General features: G+C 38.5%; 5 protein-coding genes and 1 pseudogene across 11 annotated transcripts; 2 read left to right on the top strand and 4 right to left on the bottom strand.

The window, feature by feature from the left end:
- Positions 1-250: 250 nt before the first annotated feature.
- Positions 251-2,440, bottom strand: LOC147933587 (uncharacterized). Its single transcript, XM_087471003.1, has one exon. The coding sequence runs from the start codon at positions 2,438-2,440 to the stop codon at positions 251-253; it is 2,190 nt and encodes a 729-aa protein (XP_087327129.1).
- Positions 2,441-6,163: 3,723 nt separating this feature from the next.
- On the bottom strand, positions 6,164-7,651 carry LOC104721370 (upstream activation factor subunit UAF30). The gene is made up of 2 exons (XM_010439336.3): positions 7,253-7,651; positions 6,164-6,474 (listed from the first exon to the last, which is right to left on the bottom strand). Exons 1-2 carry the CDS (start codon positions 7,556-7,558, stop codon positions 6,358-6,360), a joined length of 423 nt encoding a protein of 140 aa, XP_010437638.2. The 5' UTR covers positions 7,559-7,651; the 3' UTR covers positions 6,164-6,357.
- A 19-nt stretch (positions 7,652-7,670) lies between these two features.
- LOC104721372 (protein DWD HYPERSENSITIVE TO UV-B 1) lies at positions 7,671-11,571 on the bottom strand. The gene is made up of 10 exons (XM_087474095.1): positions 11,312-11,571; positions 10,925-10,991; positions 10,580-10,830; positions 9,968-10,496; positions 9,265-9,882; positions 8,721-9,164; positions 8,408-8,602; positions 8,189-8,248; positions 8,038-8,100; positions 7,671-7,937 (listed from the first exon to the last, which is right to left on the bottom strand). Exons 1-10 carry the CDS (start codon positions 11,347-11,349, stop codon positions 7,854-7,856), a joined length of 2,349 nt encoding a protein of 782 aa, XP_087330221.1. The 5' UTR covers positions 11,350-11,571; the 3' UTR covers positions 7,671-7,853.
- Positions 11,572-11,683: 112 nt separating this feature from the next.
- LOC104721373 (TIP41-like protein) lies at positions 11,684-14,163 on the top strand. Of its 2 annotated transcripts, none has more exons than XM_010439339.3 (8): positions 11,684-11,933; positions 12,423-12,608; positions 12,725-12,815; positions 12,908-13,021; positions 13,099-13,158; positions 13,283-13,324; positions 13,429-13,557; positions 13,804-14,163. In XM_010439339.3, the coding sequence occupies exons 1-8, from the start codon at positions 11,794-11,796 to the stop codon at positions 13,912-13,914; spliced, it is 873 nt and encodes a 290-aa protein (XP_010437641.1). In that variant the 5' UTR covers positions 11,684-11,793; the 3' UTR covers positions 13,915-14,163. The 2 variants fall into 2 exon arrangements, with proteins under 2 accessions (XP_010437641.1, XP_010437640.1); XM_010439338.3 differs by having other exon boundaries at positions 11,686-11,933; positions 12,905-13,021.
- An 89-nt stretch (positions 14,164-14,252) lies between these two features.
- Positions 14,253-15,947, bottom strand: LOC104721374 (uncharacterized). Of its 5 annotated transcripts, XM_010439341.3 has the most exons (4): positions 15,657-15,893; positions 15,332-15,450; positions 15,010-15,075; positions 14,253-14,577 (listed from the first exon to the last, which is right to left on the bottom strand). In XM_010439341.3, the coding sequence occupies exons 1-3, from the start codon at positions 15,800-15,802 to the stop codon at positions 15,056-15,058; spliced, it is 285 nt and encodes a 94-aa protein (XP_010437643.1). In that variant the 5' UTR covers positions 15,803-15,893; the 3' UTR covers positions 14,253-14,577; positions 15,010-15,055. The 5 variants fall into 5 exon arrangements, with proteins under 5 accessions (XP_010437643.1, XP_010437644.1, XP_010437642.1 ...); XM_010439342.3 differs by lacking the exon at positions 15,010-15,075 and having other exon boundaries at positions 15,657-15,947; XM_010439340.3 differs by lacking the exon at positions 15,010-15,075 and having other exon boundaries at positions 15,287-15,450.
- LOC104727578 (F-box protein At3g19880 pseudogene) lies at positions 15,928-17,356 on the top strand (annotated as a pseudogene). The gene has a single exon (XR_015571865.1). The product of XR_015571865.1 is annotated as an F-box protein At3g19880 pseudogene (transcript).
- Positions 17,357-17,397: the final 41 nt, after the last annotated feature.

Here is a 17,397-nt window from a genome sequence, read left to right on the forward strand (position 1 = left end):
TTGTGGCAAAAGGAAACACCATTTCATGAAACTGCACATCGCGAGAGACAAAGAAATCATGTGTCTCTAAATCATACACAGACCAGCCTTTTTTTCCATACGGATATCCCAAGAAAACGCATTTGCGACTCCTCTCCCCAAATTTATCCTTATCCCGAGAAAGCTTGTGTGCATAGGCGAAACACCCAAACACCTTTAAACCGTCAAAGGAGGGTGGCTTGCCATATAGCATCTCATAAGGGGTTTTACCTTACAATAACTGTGTGGGAGTTCTGTTGATAAGATGGCTTGCAGCAAGTACACATTCTCCCCAAAATTTCACCGGTAAGGAAGCCTGAAACATCAAGGATCGTGCCACATTAAGAATGTGTCGATGTTTCCGTTCCACACGGCCATTCTGTTGCGGTGTGTACACGCAGGACGTCTGATGCAATATCCCTTCTTGGTTAAAATAACGTTTTAAGCATGTGAACTCGGTACAGTTATCAGATCGAACCGCACACACCTTTTTATCAAACTGACGAGTGACCATAGCACAAAAATTCTGTAAACACGAGGATACCTCTCGTTTTTCAAGCAACAAATAAATCCAGACAGCACATGAATAGTCATCCACTATAGTAAGGAAATAAACTGCTCCTGACATAGACGGAGTACGGTAAGCTCCCCAAATATCACAATGAATTAAATCAAAAATAGCATCTGCTTTATTATTGCTTTCAGAAAAAGAATCCCGAGTTTGTTTAGCTCGATAACAAATATCACAACCCCCATCTGTGTCATCTGTTTTCCCAACATCACAAATACTAGATAAATAAGATAAAACACGATCAGAAGGATGCCCGAGACGTCTATGCCACAACGCACGTTGATCACTGCTTGTTGTTTTGTTTGCTTGTCCTCCAAGAATCCCTCTGAACTTGTAGACCCCATCACACTCTTCACCCGCACCAATCATCTTCAAAGTACGGTCCTGCAAAACACACACTTCCTCAGTAAAAGTAACAAATCCTTTAGTCGTTTGGAGCAATTTGGCAACAGAAATAAGAGAACACATCAAATTGGGTGAATACAAAACTCCATTCAACCATATGTCACCACCCAAACACATCCGCCCCTGTTTTTCAGCCATAGCTCGATCCCCATCGGGAAGACGAATAACACATGGCAATATCGATTGAACATCACTCAAAAGGTTAATATCCGAAGTCATATGATGCGACGCACCAGAATCTATGATCATATCCATCTTACCAGAAAGTTTGGATGCAGAAGGTGCTGTTTTCTGTTGATTAAGAAGACTAATCAAAGAAGTAATCTGATCGTCAGTAAATTGCGGGAGAGAAGCTCGATCGAACACTTTACGAACAGTTGCGGCCGAGTTCGCAACAGGTTGTGCGAGTACTGAACTCGCAGTCCCAACCTCCCCAGGGTGAGTCTGAGCCACGTTCGCGCGAGCCAGTTGCGAACCTCTCCCTCGACCGAAGCTTCCAACCATTCCTCCCCCTCGCCCAAAGCGTCCTCGACCTCCTCTGTTTCCAGCTCCTCTTCCTTCACCATAGTTTCTGCCACGTTCATCCCACCAGTCCGGATATCCTTTGATCTGGAAACAGTCGGAGATAGCATGCCTGTATTTACCGCAATGGGTACATGTAACATCCTTTTCACAGTACTGAAACTCCCATGTTTTGCCTTTCTTCCCACTTTGAACAGCGAAGCCTACCGCATCTACACGTTCTTCCTTGTTGCGTGTGATACCTTGCTGTCTTTCATCGTGCACCACTCGCTGATAAACTTGAGACAACTTCAACATCGGCTCCATGTTTGTCAGTGTGGAGCGTATTCCACCAAACCGAACATCATCCAACCCCATCAAAAATTGATGTGTTCGTTCTTCATCTCTTTCTTGTTCAAGCTGTGCAACAAGTTCACCACACGAACACGATTTCAAAGGCTTGTACACTGCCAGCTCATCCCACATCTTCTTTAGTCTCCCAAAATAGATCATCACACTATCTCCTTGCTGTTTGCAGTTAGCTAACTCGGATTTTAGTTCATGCACTCTCGGTCCATTCCCAACCGAGAACTGTAACCGCAAATCTTCCCACAACATGTGTGCGTCATCCACCATCGAAATCATGGTTCTCAACGTTAGCTCGACCGTATTCATCAGCCATGCCACAATCATTGAATTAACAACTTCCCACTGCTCGATTTCTTCCGCCACAACCGGTTTCTCCAAACTCCCATCAATAAAACCCAACTTTCGTTTAGTACGCAAGGCATTCCGCACATGCTTAGACCAATCTTCATACTTATCCCCTTTCAATTGTACCGTAGTAATCAAACTTCCAGGCCCTTCAGACGGATGTAAGTAAAGAGGCGAGGATGTTGATATTTCAGACACCCTTATGATCTCCTTACCTTTCCCTTCACTCATCGTAGTCTTCTCTGTTTCTGACATGATCGAAACCGCTCACAAAAAGTTATATGAGTTGTGGATCTAGGTTTGGCTCTGCTACCATGTAAAGATAGTAATAGAACAGCTTACCCTTATTATTATGATGATACAAAGTATATATACACAAGCGTGAGATCTCTAGAGTATACGAGAAATAAGAAAACCTAGATACAATGGAATATTTACAAACCGACCCCCTTAATAAGATCCGCTACCAAATTATCTTATCTACTTACGAGATTCCTCAAAATTCTCTTAAAAACAAAAACAAAAAAAAAACATGAGCCAGTAAGTGATAGCTTACATTTAGCTCTCGACGATGATAGAAGCAGTGTCGGGCACAATAGTGTTTGCAATGTTGCCATTTCTTTCTCTCTACTCCCTCTATTCTCTCTACTCTCTATTCTTATTACTCTTTCGGTTAACGAGATTATTAGGGTTATACACCACTGTCGAAGTAGAGACAATAGTAGATTATTAAATAGTATAATAGTAGATTATTTTTGGCAGCCCAGCTAACGGGTCTGGCCCAATAAAAAATCATTATCCGATCCAAGTCATTCACCCACACATTCAATTTTCAGCCAATAAAAATATATTTTTATAACCAACGAGTTTTAGAATTACCGTATTTATTATTAAATAATATTAGATTTTTGACCAAAAAAAATAAAAAATAATAGTAGATTATCATGTACGTGCAATCACCATTAATCAACTCCATGGCACGAATCTATCAACAATTGGTGTTTTTTTCTACCAAAAATTGTTTAATCATTTCAATAATAAACCCATCGGCTTCGTATGACTTGCAAAGATCAGTGCTTGCAGTTGTTAATTAAATCCATCAATGACGTTTTAACTTTTACTATCTTCTCATATATTATTATTACCCACATTCATAGTTTCATATTATGACAGTACATAGATCCCTACTCTTATTATCATAAATTATGATCAATCATCGTCTCTTTTTCTTCACGATTTCAAAAATCAATCTATTGGGTCTTTCTAATCTTAGACCAACTCCAACCCATCTCCATTTTCATCTTCATAATGGAGTTTGGAGTCAATTTTGCTCCAACCCATCTCCATTTTCATTTCCAAAATAGAGATCTCCATTTTTTTCTCAATATTTGGAGACTTCTATTTTCATTTTACACTACAATTTGGAAATCTCTATTTTTTACTCCAAAATAGAACATGGTTGGAGTAAAACCCAACTCCAAAATAGAATTCTCCATTTTGGAGAAAAAAAATGGAGATATGGGTTGGAGATGCCCTTATAAGCACATGACATTAATTACCATGTAACTCGTGTAAGCCATAGTTGATCAGTGCTATAGTTGCATCAAAATACAAAAATATCGATCCATCGACAAAAAGTACGATCTTTGTTGTTCGTTAATAAGTCAAACCGGTGTTAACCGGACCCTTATACATTTCTTCATTGGTCTAGCACGGCAACGTACACTATAACATGTCATGCTTGCATACATTTCGCTGGAGAAATATAACCATTAAATAACATTTTCTATTTCTTGAAGGAGAAATTCTAAATTTACCCAACCTATATATAAATCAATAGAGATTTCTGAAAATTGTGAAAATAAAACTAAGAAATGTTGCAAATTAAAGAAGCTTGTGGATTACACTTCTAGCATAAGCATAATGAGAGAACTATATATTATATATGTGCCAGTTTTGTTTATGACGATGCATTATGTTAGTGGGCGGAGACAAAAAGGAATGAGTGAATCTCAAGATTGTTGCGTGATTAGAAAGAGCTGTTATTTTCAAGTTAAAATTGCAATATAATAGTTTTATGAGAAATTGAGAATTTTCAGATGTGACTTCAATAAAACAGTTTTAAGCAGAACATGTATGTGTGTAAAATTGTAACTTACGGTTCCGATGTCTTCTTGTGTATCTTTTACATAGCTCGATATCTAGGCATATTATATATATACATATTCTCGTTCAACGGCTGGTTCCTAATGAGTGCATCTATATATTTTTTGTGCAAATATATCTAATAATCGTTTTATTAATCGTCTTTGTTAGAAATAAGGGAATTATAGCTGACCGATGACTATAGAGTTTATATAACGACTCTACCTAATCTTTAAATTAAAGGTTTATTTGATTAAACTTTGCCTAAATGTTTAGTGAACCTAAATAGATAAGTTTAAGATTGTTCAAGATGTGATCCAGATAAGTTAAAAATTGGTTTGTTTTTATTAGTCCTTCTTAGTTCTTAGCACTAGCTAATGTGATCATGTCGATCTTGAACTAAGTTATATATAATTGAATTTTACTTTTTGGGACTCACAAGTGCTTGAGAGAGAATTCTGCAATTGTGAACAGGCCATTAGGCAATCTCTGAACTCTCTCTCTATTCCTCACACTGTAGATGTAGTCCAAGTTAATAAACTGATTAAGTGTCAGTCTCAAAGTACAGCATTTAAGCGTATCAAAGATAACATGTTTATTATGCTTGAGAGAATTCTGCAAAGAACAGTGGCCTGTGTTATACCGTATGTTCCATTAAGAGGGTTACCTTTTGATTTACTCTGGTTAGCGTGTTTAATTAGATTCTGCATTCTCCACAACTGGCTATATTGAAACACATTAGTTTGTTTCCGTCTAATTTTTATTACAAACATCATGTCATCAAATCACACACGTTTTTAAAGGTATGCTTCCTTTAACAACTGAATCATCAAATCTACAACAACTGCTTCATGGGTTCTAAGATCTTGTAAGCAAGAAGAAGCATATTATTCACTTTATCAGCTTGGTATACTGAACAGCTTACACAGAAGAAGATGAACTGAATCACTTGATGAGAATGCATCTGGTCGGTGCTCCTCCCTCTCCAACCAACTCTCAAAGGTAAGCAATGAATCATATTTCTCCTCAATGGATTTGCATCAATCATCAATTCATATAGAGATTTTACTTGCGTGACTTCTACCAGTTGTTTAACATATTCAAAGCAAGGTTGAACAAGCTGAGCCACTCTCTGAGACAGACCCCTGCAACAGCCCTGTTCTTAGGTGTCAGAATTACATTTTCTCCCAAGAGCCCAAGGCAACCATTATTACTCCGAGCTCGCTCTCTGAAGAAACCTGTTCTTGAACTTGAATTTCCAAGACCTTCCCCTTCTTCTGCTTATGCCTTTGACTAATCATTTCAACGAACACTTCTTTAGGGACATGCAAAACATGTAATTGTGTCTTGTGAGGAACATACAACATCCTGTTGCCAAAATCAGAGGGTACGTACTTCACCAAAAGCAATACCAAACTGTGAAGGTACGCGATCTTTTTCCAAGACTAAGGATGAAAAATCTTCAAGTGCTACCATTGAATCTGATGCACCAGTCAATCTTTCTTCATGAGCAGCAAGTGTAGTCTGAATTGGTTCTTGTACTGAAAGCACGTCATGTTCCGCACAAGGCACTTGTTGACTTGGTAACATCACATTTGCGTTGCAAGCCATGTTTTGCGATTCCAGCGGTTGTGATTCAAGTGTTGATTTCAAACGCGATTCATTATGGAGAAATGAATATTATTAAAAGTAGATAATGAAGAACCGATGCATTAGATAAGAAGATTTCATGTCCTATAAGACAGAAAAAGGGGAATATTTTGAACTGCAATGGGAAGCAAATGAGAGAGCACATAACCGACAAAAAGATGTCCAAAAAGGCTTAAATTATATAAGTACTACTTGGTTGCATACAACTTCTTAAACCCTAATTGTTTATACTAATATATATGTAAATAATCTGATCTTTGATGGCCATTTTTAATAGTTGAGCAAAACATAGGCGGCCAATGATAGTCGTCTTCTCCCAGCCAAAAGTCTCTCTCTCTCTCTCTCTTCTCTATTCAGAGAAAGTGAGGACCAATGAGCTTTGCAATCTCCAAGAACCCAACACGCTCTTTGCCTTCAAATATCTTCTTGAGCTTCTCGTCGCAGAGTATATCCCTCTTGTTCTGTGGGTCCTGGAGAACATGAACAAACATTATTCATTCATTTAGCCACCAAGTTCACACAGATAGATTAGAAGATATATACATTACACGCCTGATTATTTTGTTCAAATGTTAGCACAAGGAACACTTGAGAATCTTAGACAGAACAAGTAAAGCAGAGCCCAAAGAGTCAATGAGTCATTAAACAGGATCTAGTAGTCATAATCAATCATAAACACATAAGTAACACATTCGTTAAGTCAATGACCAAAGAACATCAACAAAGTTGTTACTTAAAACACGTCAACCAAAGTTTATCATCACAAACAATATGAAGCAATTAACCAGTCATATAAGTAAGAAAGAAATTCAAAAACCCCAAATTCAATCTCAAAATCAGTTGAAGTCTTCAAGTTTATCATATCAAGCATGAAGGAAAACAAACACAATAACATAGAGCCTTGTCAAAAAAGAAGCTGTTTCAGATATCTTTAAAACTAAACAGTAAAGAAACAAGACAAGATTCATTCAGGTAAACAACACACCACAAGGAAACCCTTATCCAGTTCTTAGAGAACCTCTCTATCCGAACCCACAAACAACCCCAAAACCTCAAAAACCTTACCCTAAAAGCAAATTACCACAACAACTAGAGTGAAATTTTTTCCAAAATGCAAAATCCAGATTAGAGTTGTATATCATCATTCCAGAGAGAGAGAGAGAGAGAGAGAGAGAGAGAGTAAGTAAAAAAGAGGGGTGATTTATATATATATATATATATATATATATATATATATATATATATTACTTGAAGGTCGTGTTCCTTGATGTAAGCCCAAATGCGTTTGAGAGCTTGAGTGCGAGGGATTTCTGGAACGCCGACAATATCCTGCATCTCCTGGGTCACCGGGCGAGGCTTCATGATGCCACGTGGCTCTCTGGTCTTGGTGACTGCCGGCTCGGAAGACGCCGCCGTCGCCGAAACGCGCAGGTTACCCGCCGGATGACGAGGGGACAAGCGGACCGAAGAGGGAGACAACAGAGAGCTGCGGAACGATGCCGTATCGACGCAGAGAAAGGTCGTAGTAGATAAGATTCCTGAAGAAAGAGCCATTGTGTTTGTGACTGCGTCAGCGTGTGTGTGTGGAAGACGAGAGAGAGGTTTAGTGTTATCCTTTTGTTCCTTCTCAAGTTTTGTTTTATACTACTTAGTCACAGCTCCCCGGTTCGACCTAACACTATTTTATTTTATTTTCGTTTATTATTCTTTCTTACAGCATTCTTTTATATTCTTCTTAGTACTATATAATAAATTACAACAACAATAGGCATCTACTAAAGTGGTGTGTGTGTCACTTGTTTTTGTTTGTAAAGGAACCAAATAAAAAGCATTTGTTTGTTTTAAATCTTCAGCCTCCCATGCTACTTGAAGTGCCGGAACGTAGACCATGAGATTCTTCTTCTGTTGAATCTCTTGACGCTAACAAATTCACCTGTCATCATCATCATCATCAATTAGAACTTTTAACTTAAAATAATTGGGGGTATTTGATACAACACCAAACTGTGTGTTTTCCGATAATCATGTTTTACCTTGACTATTTCAGACACTGAGCTCGACCGTGTATACGCAGCCAATACACTCATGTTAAAATCCTGCATGAGATCAACCAAACCATACACAAGTTTAACAAAATGCCATTATCGAATACAAGGTTAACTAACTTACATCATGTTAACTTACCCTGAAGGGGTCACCGCGTAGAGACTGAACAAACATCATGGAAAATTCCGAGCGGTTTCCCTGCAATCCAAACCCAAATCACATAGTGTTAGGTCATATGCTCTCTACACTCAGCAGCTCACATTCATATATACCGCGTTTATAAAATTATAGACAACTGTTTCTTTGCGTTTGCATTTCTATGTTAAATAGTGTTTAGAAGAAAAACAATCTACCTACCTCTAGAGTGACATCCCTAAGGCGCCTTCCAGTTTGAGCACAACAAACACGGATCACATTCTCATCGCAGCTTCCACTGATGATGTAGTCATTACCATTCATGTAGTACGATCTAGTATAGTTCATGGAGCTTACTCTCGGTACTATCTCAAAGTTCAGATGAAGCCTTCCATCAACTGTCAAAAGCTGTCTCACCTGGGACAAATGGTCAAATAGATTTTGTTAGAAGAACACCAAATATATCGAAAAGGCGAATATGATGTCTTTTTTTATGTTTATAAGTAAGTTGAAACAAAATGGTACATCAGAGTACCTCGTTGTCCACGGGTGATGCTAGAAGATAACGATCATCTGGAGAAAAGCAAACCATCACATTTCCTTTGGTACTAGAAGCTGTGTAGCATGGTCGGGATGGCTCTTGTCTCAAATCCCATAACTTCACATCTTTATCGAAAGAAGAAGTCGCAAAAAGAAACGGGGTATGGTTCGAGAATTTCACCACGTTAATATGCTCTTGATGCATATTAGCAAAAACCTGTAGGCGTGTTCCACTACCAATGTCATACAAAGCCACATCCTTTGAGTATCCGCTAGCAAGAAATAGTTGGTCCGTCGAATTAGCATGAACCGAAGTTAATTGGTCAAAATCATCAAAAGTCACAGAACCAGAAGTGAAATGACTGTTAGTAGTAACCACTGATGACGCTTTTTGGATGTCGTACAGCTTCAATGAGCCATTGGCTGAGCCAGCTATAACCTGAAAGAAACAAACACTTTTGAGATATAAAAAAAAATTGCTAGGTAAAGAACTAACACAACTGAAAGGAACAGAGCCTGTCAAAGAATTGTGATCCTACCATAGATGGATATATCTTAAGCCAGCAAAGTCCCAAGATGCTACTTTGAGATCCATGAGATGAGATGTAACGGACAATTTTCCCGCTTTCGTGATTGAGAACAACCACCTCGCCATCCAAAGTCCCAAATACCATTAGGCTAGGATCCAGTGGATGGTACTCAAACTGCCTTGGACTTAATTGACTGTTATTATCGTCCTGATGAATCCTACTACCCAAAAAAGGAAGTGAGTGCAAAAGAGGCAAAGCAGAAGAACCCAATTTAGCTGCACAAAGAGATCTTTTATAGAAATTCTGAGATTTCCCTTTGCTTGATCTTGTTTCACGCTTCTCAAGGACTCTAACTACACTTTCCTTCTTTCTTTTGTACGGTAAGTCCTCAAAGTTTGCGGAATAAGTTTCAATGGCCCTGTCTCTATCACTCTTTCTGATAGCCAAATTGTCCAACACTTTTAATGTAGGCAGAGAGTTTATCATGTACATCCTGTAATGCTTTTCAGAACATATCGGTGATGCTTTAGAGGAAATATATTTCAACCCAACATTCCCAAGTTGCCTTGTGAACGAACCAACGGGTGAAACATCTTTGGGTAGGTACGGCATTTTCCCTTGCCTAGCCTGCCAAAATGGTATAAATCAGCTTTAACTATCCCAGTGGCTTCTTGGCTGACTTACAAACAAGAAAGCTTATATATGTTTTTACCTTTTCTCTCATGATTACTTCTCCATACAACGCTGAAGACATGGAGATACGTGAATCCGAATCATCTTGCTCAGGAAATTTATACGAGAAGTCCATGCTATGAAGAGTCTCTTCAACAGGTAAACTAGGATCCATCTGTTCAACAACGTCCCAATCTGCTTCAATGGGAGGGTTTGATTCAATAAATGAGTTCTTATAATCCGTGGTAGATGATGATGGCGATGACTGGGATTTAAGTGGGATAGAATCACTGCAAGAGATCCAAATTTGAAACCGGAGCTCCTTAAGAGAAGGGAGTTTCGAGAGAGCAACAGCTGATGTCCAAAGATCTGACACTAGAGTGCCACACATGGAAAGATATGTCAAGTTGGGCATGCAAGAAAAACAGCCTTCCCCAAAACCAACAATACGGTTGTTATCAAGTATAAGGGTGTGCAGCTGTGAGAACTCTCCTACGATGTTAAGCTTATGGAAATGCAAAGACCTCACATTCAAAACTTTGCAGCTCAAACCTTGAAAGAAAACTTCCCTGTAAAGTAAAACCAATCACCAAAACTGAAAATGGAAAGCAGCTTCAGAAAAAAAAAAGACAAAAATAAAACGATTGCTTACCGCCAGAAGTTTTTCCCGAAAGAGTCATGTAGATGAACAACTCGGAGTTTTTGACCGAGAGAACGGATTAAGGACAATGCATGATGATCTTCTAAAGAACAAGAGGATCTCACAAAGAGATCAATTCCTTGTACCTCAGATGTGTTGACCTCATTGGATAACTCGAGAAGCGGGTGATAGTCATCGTACCGCACTCTATCCACAGAAAGGTTCATGATACATCTTTGATTCCTTGACTTTTTCACCTCCGCCTTCAAATTCAGTTGATCGTAGTTTAAACACAGACTAACACTACGATTAAGCTAAACAGAAGCAATCTTCTAGAGAAGGGAAAAGTAATCAAACCTCAAAGAAAGCAGATAAAACGGAAGTGTTGGGTAGGATTCCATGCTTCTTGCATAATTCGATGTACCTAAAAAACCAAAGATGAATCAAATCCGCAACTTGAAAACTAGTAGATGAATCAAACTTAGCACATTTCAAGATTCAAGAACCCTGCACTTAACGTCCATCTAGAGACCTGATCCAAAACTAACCACCCAGAGAATTAAAAAAATTAATCCACCAACCATGAAACAGAAAGAAAGAAAGAAAGAAAAAAAAAAACAATCCTTAAATTCAGACAAAACCCAATCCTACGACCACATCTAAACTTTCCTGTCTGAATTTCAAAAGAGTAGATAGATTAGAAAGAAAGAAAACAAAAAAAGAAGGTGAAGAAGAAAAACTTACTTCTCCTCAAGGGTTGCTATATCAGTGAGCGTAGCCATTCTCAATTCAAATCTCAACGTTTAAACTCCGACCACTTTCCTTTTCTTCTCCGATGTTATCAGAGATAAAAGTTTTGGATACGAACAGTTCCGAGAGCATATCAAAGACTTTACACACCAAAACCCGCCACCTGGCTTTAGTAGTGCACATTAAAATTAGTAGTTTTGACCAAAACGGGTCCAACTTTTTAAAAAATAAAAAAATGATTTATTTAAGGGTCTAATTTTATCGGATTCACACTGACGCATATTTATGGTTAAATTAATTTGACATTTCAAAATTATGATTTGATAGGGCCAAACTGAAATTAAACTAGGCCCATGTTACTAACTTACAAAGCCCATCAAAAGTCAAATGTCCTTTGCTTTTGGTAGTCGTCTGTTTCCATCGGCGGAAGAAGAAAGAAAAAAAAGGTAGTGCCAATATTTTTGCCGGCGATTCAGATGGAGACGGAGGTCGATAAAGAGATTCTTAAGTCTTCCGGTGCTGAGCTTCTTCCCGATGGACGTCGTGGTTTACGCATCCATGGATGGGAGATCGAAACCCTCCGAGGCACGATTCTCACTTCTCTCGCTGTCGAAGAGTACTCATATCTCTCTCTCTCACCCTGTTTGACAAAAAAAAAAATCTCTCTCTCTCACCCTATGTCTCCTCATAACATACGATCATATATGAATTCTTTGTTGTTGGTGTTTGTGCACTGTTGAGAACTGAGTATTGTAGTTTGGGATTTTGAGCTGATGTTAGTGGAGTCGTATCCAAGAAAATTAGAAATGTGACCTTGATTTCGTTTGTCCTAGGTTTTGGCTGAGTCTATGTTCGTATATAGCTTGCTTGTTCTGTGATATCGCTAGTGTTTTATTTGTGAGACTTTTAGAAAATTTTCGTTGTTTTGTTTAGTTTTTGTGGTTAATGAGCTTTGTTGTTACAATCTCTGTTCATCACATTTCTTGTTAATTTTGTTGTGATAATTCAATGTTTGACTGTACACTTCTCTTTTTGTCTCGAGTATCAAAATAGCATGTTCTGTCATCCTGCATAGTTAAGAATGTTATGTTTGATGGCCACACAGGTGGGAAGAAAAGCTTCGGACATCTCACTTACCTGAAATGGTTTTTGGCGAGAATGCATTAGTCCTTAAACACTTAGGTAGCAACGCTAAGATTCATTTTAATGCATTTGACGCACTAGCTGGTTGGAAGCAGGAAGGGCTTCCACCTGTTGAAGTTCCTGCTGCAGCACAATGGAAGTTCAGGAGGTAAAGTTTCAGGATTTGATTGACAAATGTATCTGGTCTTTACATGTCACAAAAGATATTCTTCGAAACTCTGCTTGTACATAGTTGTATCTGATACCACTCTGATCTACTTGCAGCAAACCTTCCCAGCAGGTGATACTAGATTATGATTACACGTTTACAACGCCATACTGTGGAAGTGAAGTAACTGAGAAAGATAAAGAAGCGGTTCGCCTTGTTCTCATTTTCAGTCAACACAATAATATCAATCAAGTATAACTTTCATGATCATTGATATATGCTGTTTTAACGTGAAGCAGGTTGAGACAAAAGCTAATACGAAGGGGGAAGCTAGTCTTCAGTGGGAGAACTGTGAAGATCAGATTGATTTGGCTGCTCTCTCACTTAAAGAGCCTATTCTCTTCTATGATGAGGTTGGTTCCGTGATCAATACAAACACCAAACACATTCTTTGGGGCCCTTTGATGTACTTTATTCTCTACTCCTTCAGGTTGTTTTGTATGAAGATGAGCTGGCCGACAATGGAGTGTCACTTCTGACTGTGAAAGTGGTAAAGAAATCTTGAATTCTCGAGTCTGATTTTCCTGTCGAGTTCTTTCACAATTACGTGAATTTAAATGAGTTCAGTATTAATTACAAAGGATAACATGAGTGTATGTTTCTGTTTTTTTCAGAGAGTCATGCCAAGCTCATGGTTCCTCCTCTTACGATTTTGGGTGAGTCAAATCGGAAAAATCCGCATTACGCACCAATTTGTAATCTTCATTGGCTTTTATGATGTTTCAATTTTTTCATCTTCCTCTCGGTTGCTTTTTAATAGCTTAGAGTTGACGGTGTGCTTATGAGATTGAGAGAGACGAGAATGCATTATGTGTTTGGCAAAGATGAGACACCAACTGTTCTTCGAGAAAACTGTTGGAGAGAAGCAACATTTCAGTCTCTATCTGCGGTTAGTTTTCTTCACTTTTAGGACTGATTACTAGATATTGTTTCCATTCCAATCTTTGGTTTTCAAAAATCCATATCTTTCCCATCAAACCTAGAACGGGTGACTGATAGACCTAACCATCTCCGATACATCATCAAATAACCACAATTTTCTGTTACAAGACGATAACATATTACAATGTTTCTACGGTTAGTGAATATAGAAGGTCCAGTGATTTAACTCTTGAATATGTATATATATATGCAGAAAGGGTATCCAGTTGATTTAGCAGTCTATAGCGACCCGAGCTCCATCAGTCAGAGGCTTCCAGTGATTAAGCAGACAACACAGAAACTGAAGATCCCTCGTAAAGTGTAAGCTGTTTATTAAGTTGCAAGTTAAATCCAAGAAGAACGTATTGATGAGCTTTTTATTCAGTCAAAATACTTAATACAGTATTGAGTTTGTTATGTAAGGAGTTACTTCGCTGACTCATTCTGGTGAGGAGCTTTCATGTAAACACTGAAACCCTTTCATGTTGTTACACACATTGTTCCCACCATTGTTTCCTCTTTAGTCTTTGCTACTAAATGTCTATAATTAATGTATTCATATATTCACCGGTAACTTAAGGTCTTCTATACCTGAGTTCAAATTTAGTCATTTAAAAGCCTGGCCAATTATCACTGTTCAAGAGACGGTGACTCATTCAACTCTTTACACTAAAAGAAAGTTTTCTTTTAATTCCTTTCAGAAAATAGTACTTGAAGAGATTTAAGTAACATTATAAATTACAAGATGAAACAATGGTCTTTCAGGAATATGCTGAAAGAAAAGCTGAATCTAACTGGAAATATGAAGAGAAAACCAGACATTCTAAAACTGGAAATTGTCAAATGTGAAGAAAAATCAAATAAATGTAAGTCGTTTTTGGTTCCTAATGAAGGACAAAACAACCAATGAGTTCTTCTTGGTACACCCCCTTTTTCCAAGTATCCGCTTCAAGATTACTGATGCATCCACTTTGCGCATTCTAAGTACCTGCCATCATCAAGTCACAGGCAAAGGCTTTGAGAATCGGAATCAGATACAGATCGAACTTACAAGTCTTCTCTTTTCAAAAGGTACCCGTGATTGATCATAAGAGAATAGAAGTACACACCTTTACTATGTTAATCTAAAATTCGATGTAAAAGGCAGAATGTTTATATGAAGCCCAATGTGTCGTTTCTCAATGCATTATATCAATGGTGATAAGCTTTCTATCGAAATATTTAAATGAATATATATGAGAGGAGGATTAACATGAACTAGATGTTATATCTAGGTTTGAAGCTCTACTCCTACTGTTTGATTTCCCACACAAAATAGTGTCCTAAATTTTGGATTCCTAAAGACTATCTATTGAGAAAAAAGCAAACTTTTGTGGCAAAGTGATAAGAACACGAAAAACAAAATGGACAAGAAACCTACAAAAGCAGTAGCACCTCTCTTGACAGCGACTGAAAATCCACTTCCATCACCCATCTTTTCCATTCCCTATCAATCCCAAGCCCAATATATATATATACATGTTCTTAACACCAAAAAATTTGATTTACAGAGAACCAAAAAGGCCATTTTATTCTCTGTTTCGACAAGAAAACAAATGTTCCAGGGTAGGTAGCAACATTAAACAAGAAGAAATTGGAAAAACTTTCAACTAGCTCACATTTCCAATGAAATCCTAAGTAGCAGTAGTAACACTCACAAATGAAGAGTAATTAGCGATCTTGACAAGTGCGTGGGAAGGTACCGTTAGAGAGCTCGCAGAAAGCTCGGAGATTGACATTAAGGTGAGATGTGAGTCGAGCTGCAGACACTACATTGTACAGAGGCAAGAAAGACTCTGTGCATCCAAGCTCTCCCAAATTCCTGCCACAAGCAAGCAAGATCATCAACACCACATAATTGATTTCAAACCAAAAAAAAAAAAAAAAAAACTTGTTTCATATGATATCTCAATATGGTCAAATCAAACATTTCTAAATTCTCCTCAAACTAGTTCAAACCTTGCAAATCTTAGTTCATGTCATGATTAAATAAAAATTTCTAGAAATGAAGGCAAGAGATGGCGAAACCTGAGATTAGTGAAAGAGGCGAATCGGCGGCGGGGTAAAGAGGATTGGGAAGGACGGAGGCGAGGAAGCGTTGCCGGCGGAGATCGGAGAGACGGAGCTCTAGCAGTTGCGGAGACGAAAGAGCGAGCAGCACTGCGCCATGCCATTTTTTATAATCTGTAGCAGAAAGCAAATCAGATCAATACCGAAGAAGATGAAACAAAGAGACTGCTAAAGAAGCCCTAAACGAAAGAGAGAGAGAGAGAGAGAGAGAGAGAGAGAGAGAGAGAGAGACTCGGTTTGGTTTGGTTTGGTTCGGTTTTAATCGATCGATTTAATAAAACGCGGTTTTGGTTTGGTTTCTGGTTTATATTCGGAATTCGGAATTCGGAATTCGGATCCTAATTTGATTGAACGATGACGATGATATCGGAATTATCAGAGGAATTGGTAGTGGAGATACTTTCTAGGGTTCCGTTGACATCGCTAAGCTCGGTGCGATCTACGGTGAAACAATGGAACGCTTTATCGAAAGATGTAATAGTTTGCAAAGCAGATGCAAGGCATCAGTTTCTAGGGTTCATGGTTCTGGATTCCAGGGTTTGGTCAGTGAGATTCGATCTTTGCTTAAACAACGATACATCTATAAAGCGAGTAGGTAAACTCGATCAGTTCAATAAGGTTTCCACCAAAGTCATACATTGCAACGGGTTAGTGTTATGCGTGCCTTACGACCAATCGAGCCTTGTGGTTTGGAACCCTTATCTTGGGCAAACCAAACTGATCGAACCCAGGACTCGTCATTTTGAAAACAGGTATGGTCTCGGCTTTGATTCCTACGGTTGCCACAAGGTTTTGAGGTTTTTGGATGACCTTCGAGTTGTCGAGTGCGAAATCTATGATTTGAATCCTTCTTCTTCTAACAACTCATGGAGGGTTGTTGATGTCAATCCAGATTGGTCTATAACGTGTGAGCCTAATCGTTGCGTTTCTTTGAAGGGGAATACTTATTGGATTGCTATAGATAGGAAAAGAATTCACGAAGAAGATGAAGAAGAGTTTGATTGGGATGACCCATCAATTGTTTGGGATGGTTTCTTGATCTGTTTTGATTTCACTACAGAGCGATTTGGACCGTGGTTGCAACTCCCCGTTAAGGGATATTTTGATGCTACTGGTTCTCTATCTTGTGTAAGAGAAGAGCAACTCGCGTTGATGTTTCAGCACTCAGATTTATACATGATGGATGTATGGTTGACGACTAAGATTGAGCCCCACCTAGTCTCGTGGAGCAAGTTCTTTGCGTTTGATATGACTCCGTACGGAGGACTTAAGTGTGCCATTCAACATGGGAGTTTCTTCATTGATATGGAGAAGAAAGTCACAGTGCTTCTTGATAGTACCATGTCTAGAGACACTCCAAAACGCTGCATTGCCTACATCCTTGGAGAAGATGGTTACTACATGGAAGTGGATCTAGGATCTGAATGCAAGACTCGCCCGACTCTCTGCTCTTACGTTCCAAGTTTAGTGCAAATTGAGTAAGAAGAAGAAGAGATCTACTACTACTAGCTATGAAGGACATCATTAACTACTAGCTCCACTTGCATATTATATATCTTGTTTCTTTCTTGGTTCTATCTTTCCTCTTAATATTTAGTTTTTGAGATTCTAAAAAACGATAAAACCAATGAGTTATATATCACTTTTGATTCTGTTCATATCTGGATCAGTCTGGTTTATATGTCCACCAATAAATGTA

This window comes from Camelina sativa, chromosome 11, assembly GCF_030686135.1.
Source record: "Camelina sativa cultivar CO46 ecotype springtype chromosome 11, ASM3068613v1".
NCBI lineage: Eukaryota > Viridiplantae > Streptophyta > Magnoliopsida > Brassicales > Brassicaceae > Camelina > Camelina sativa.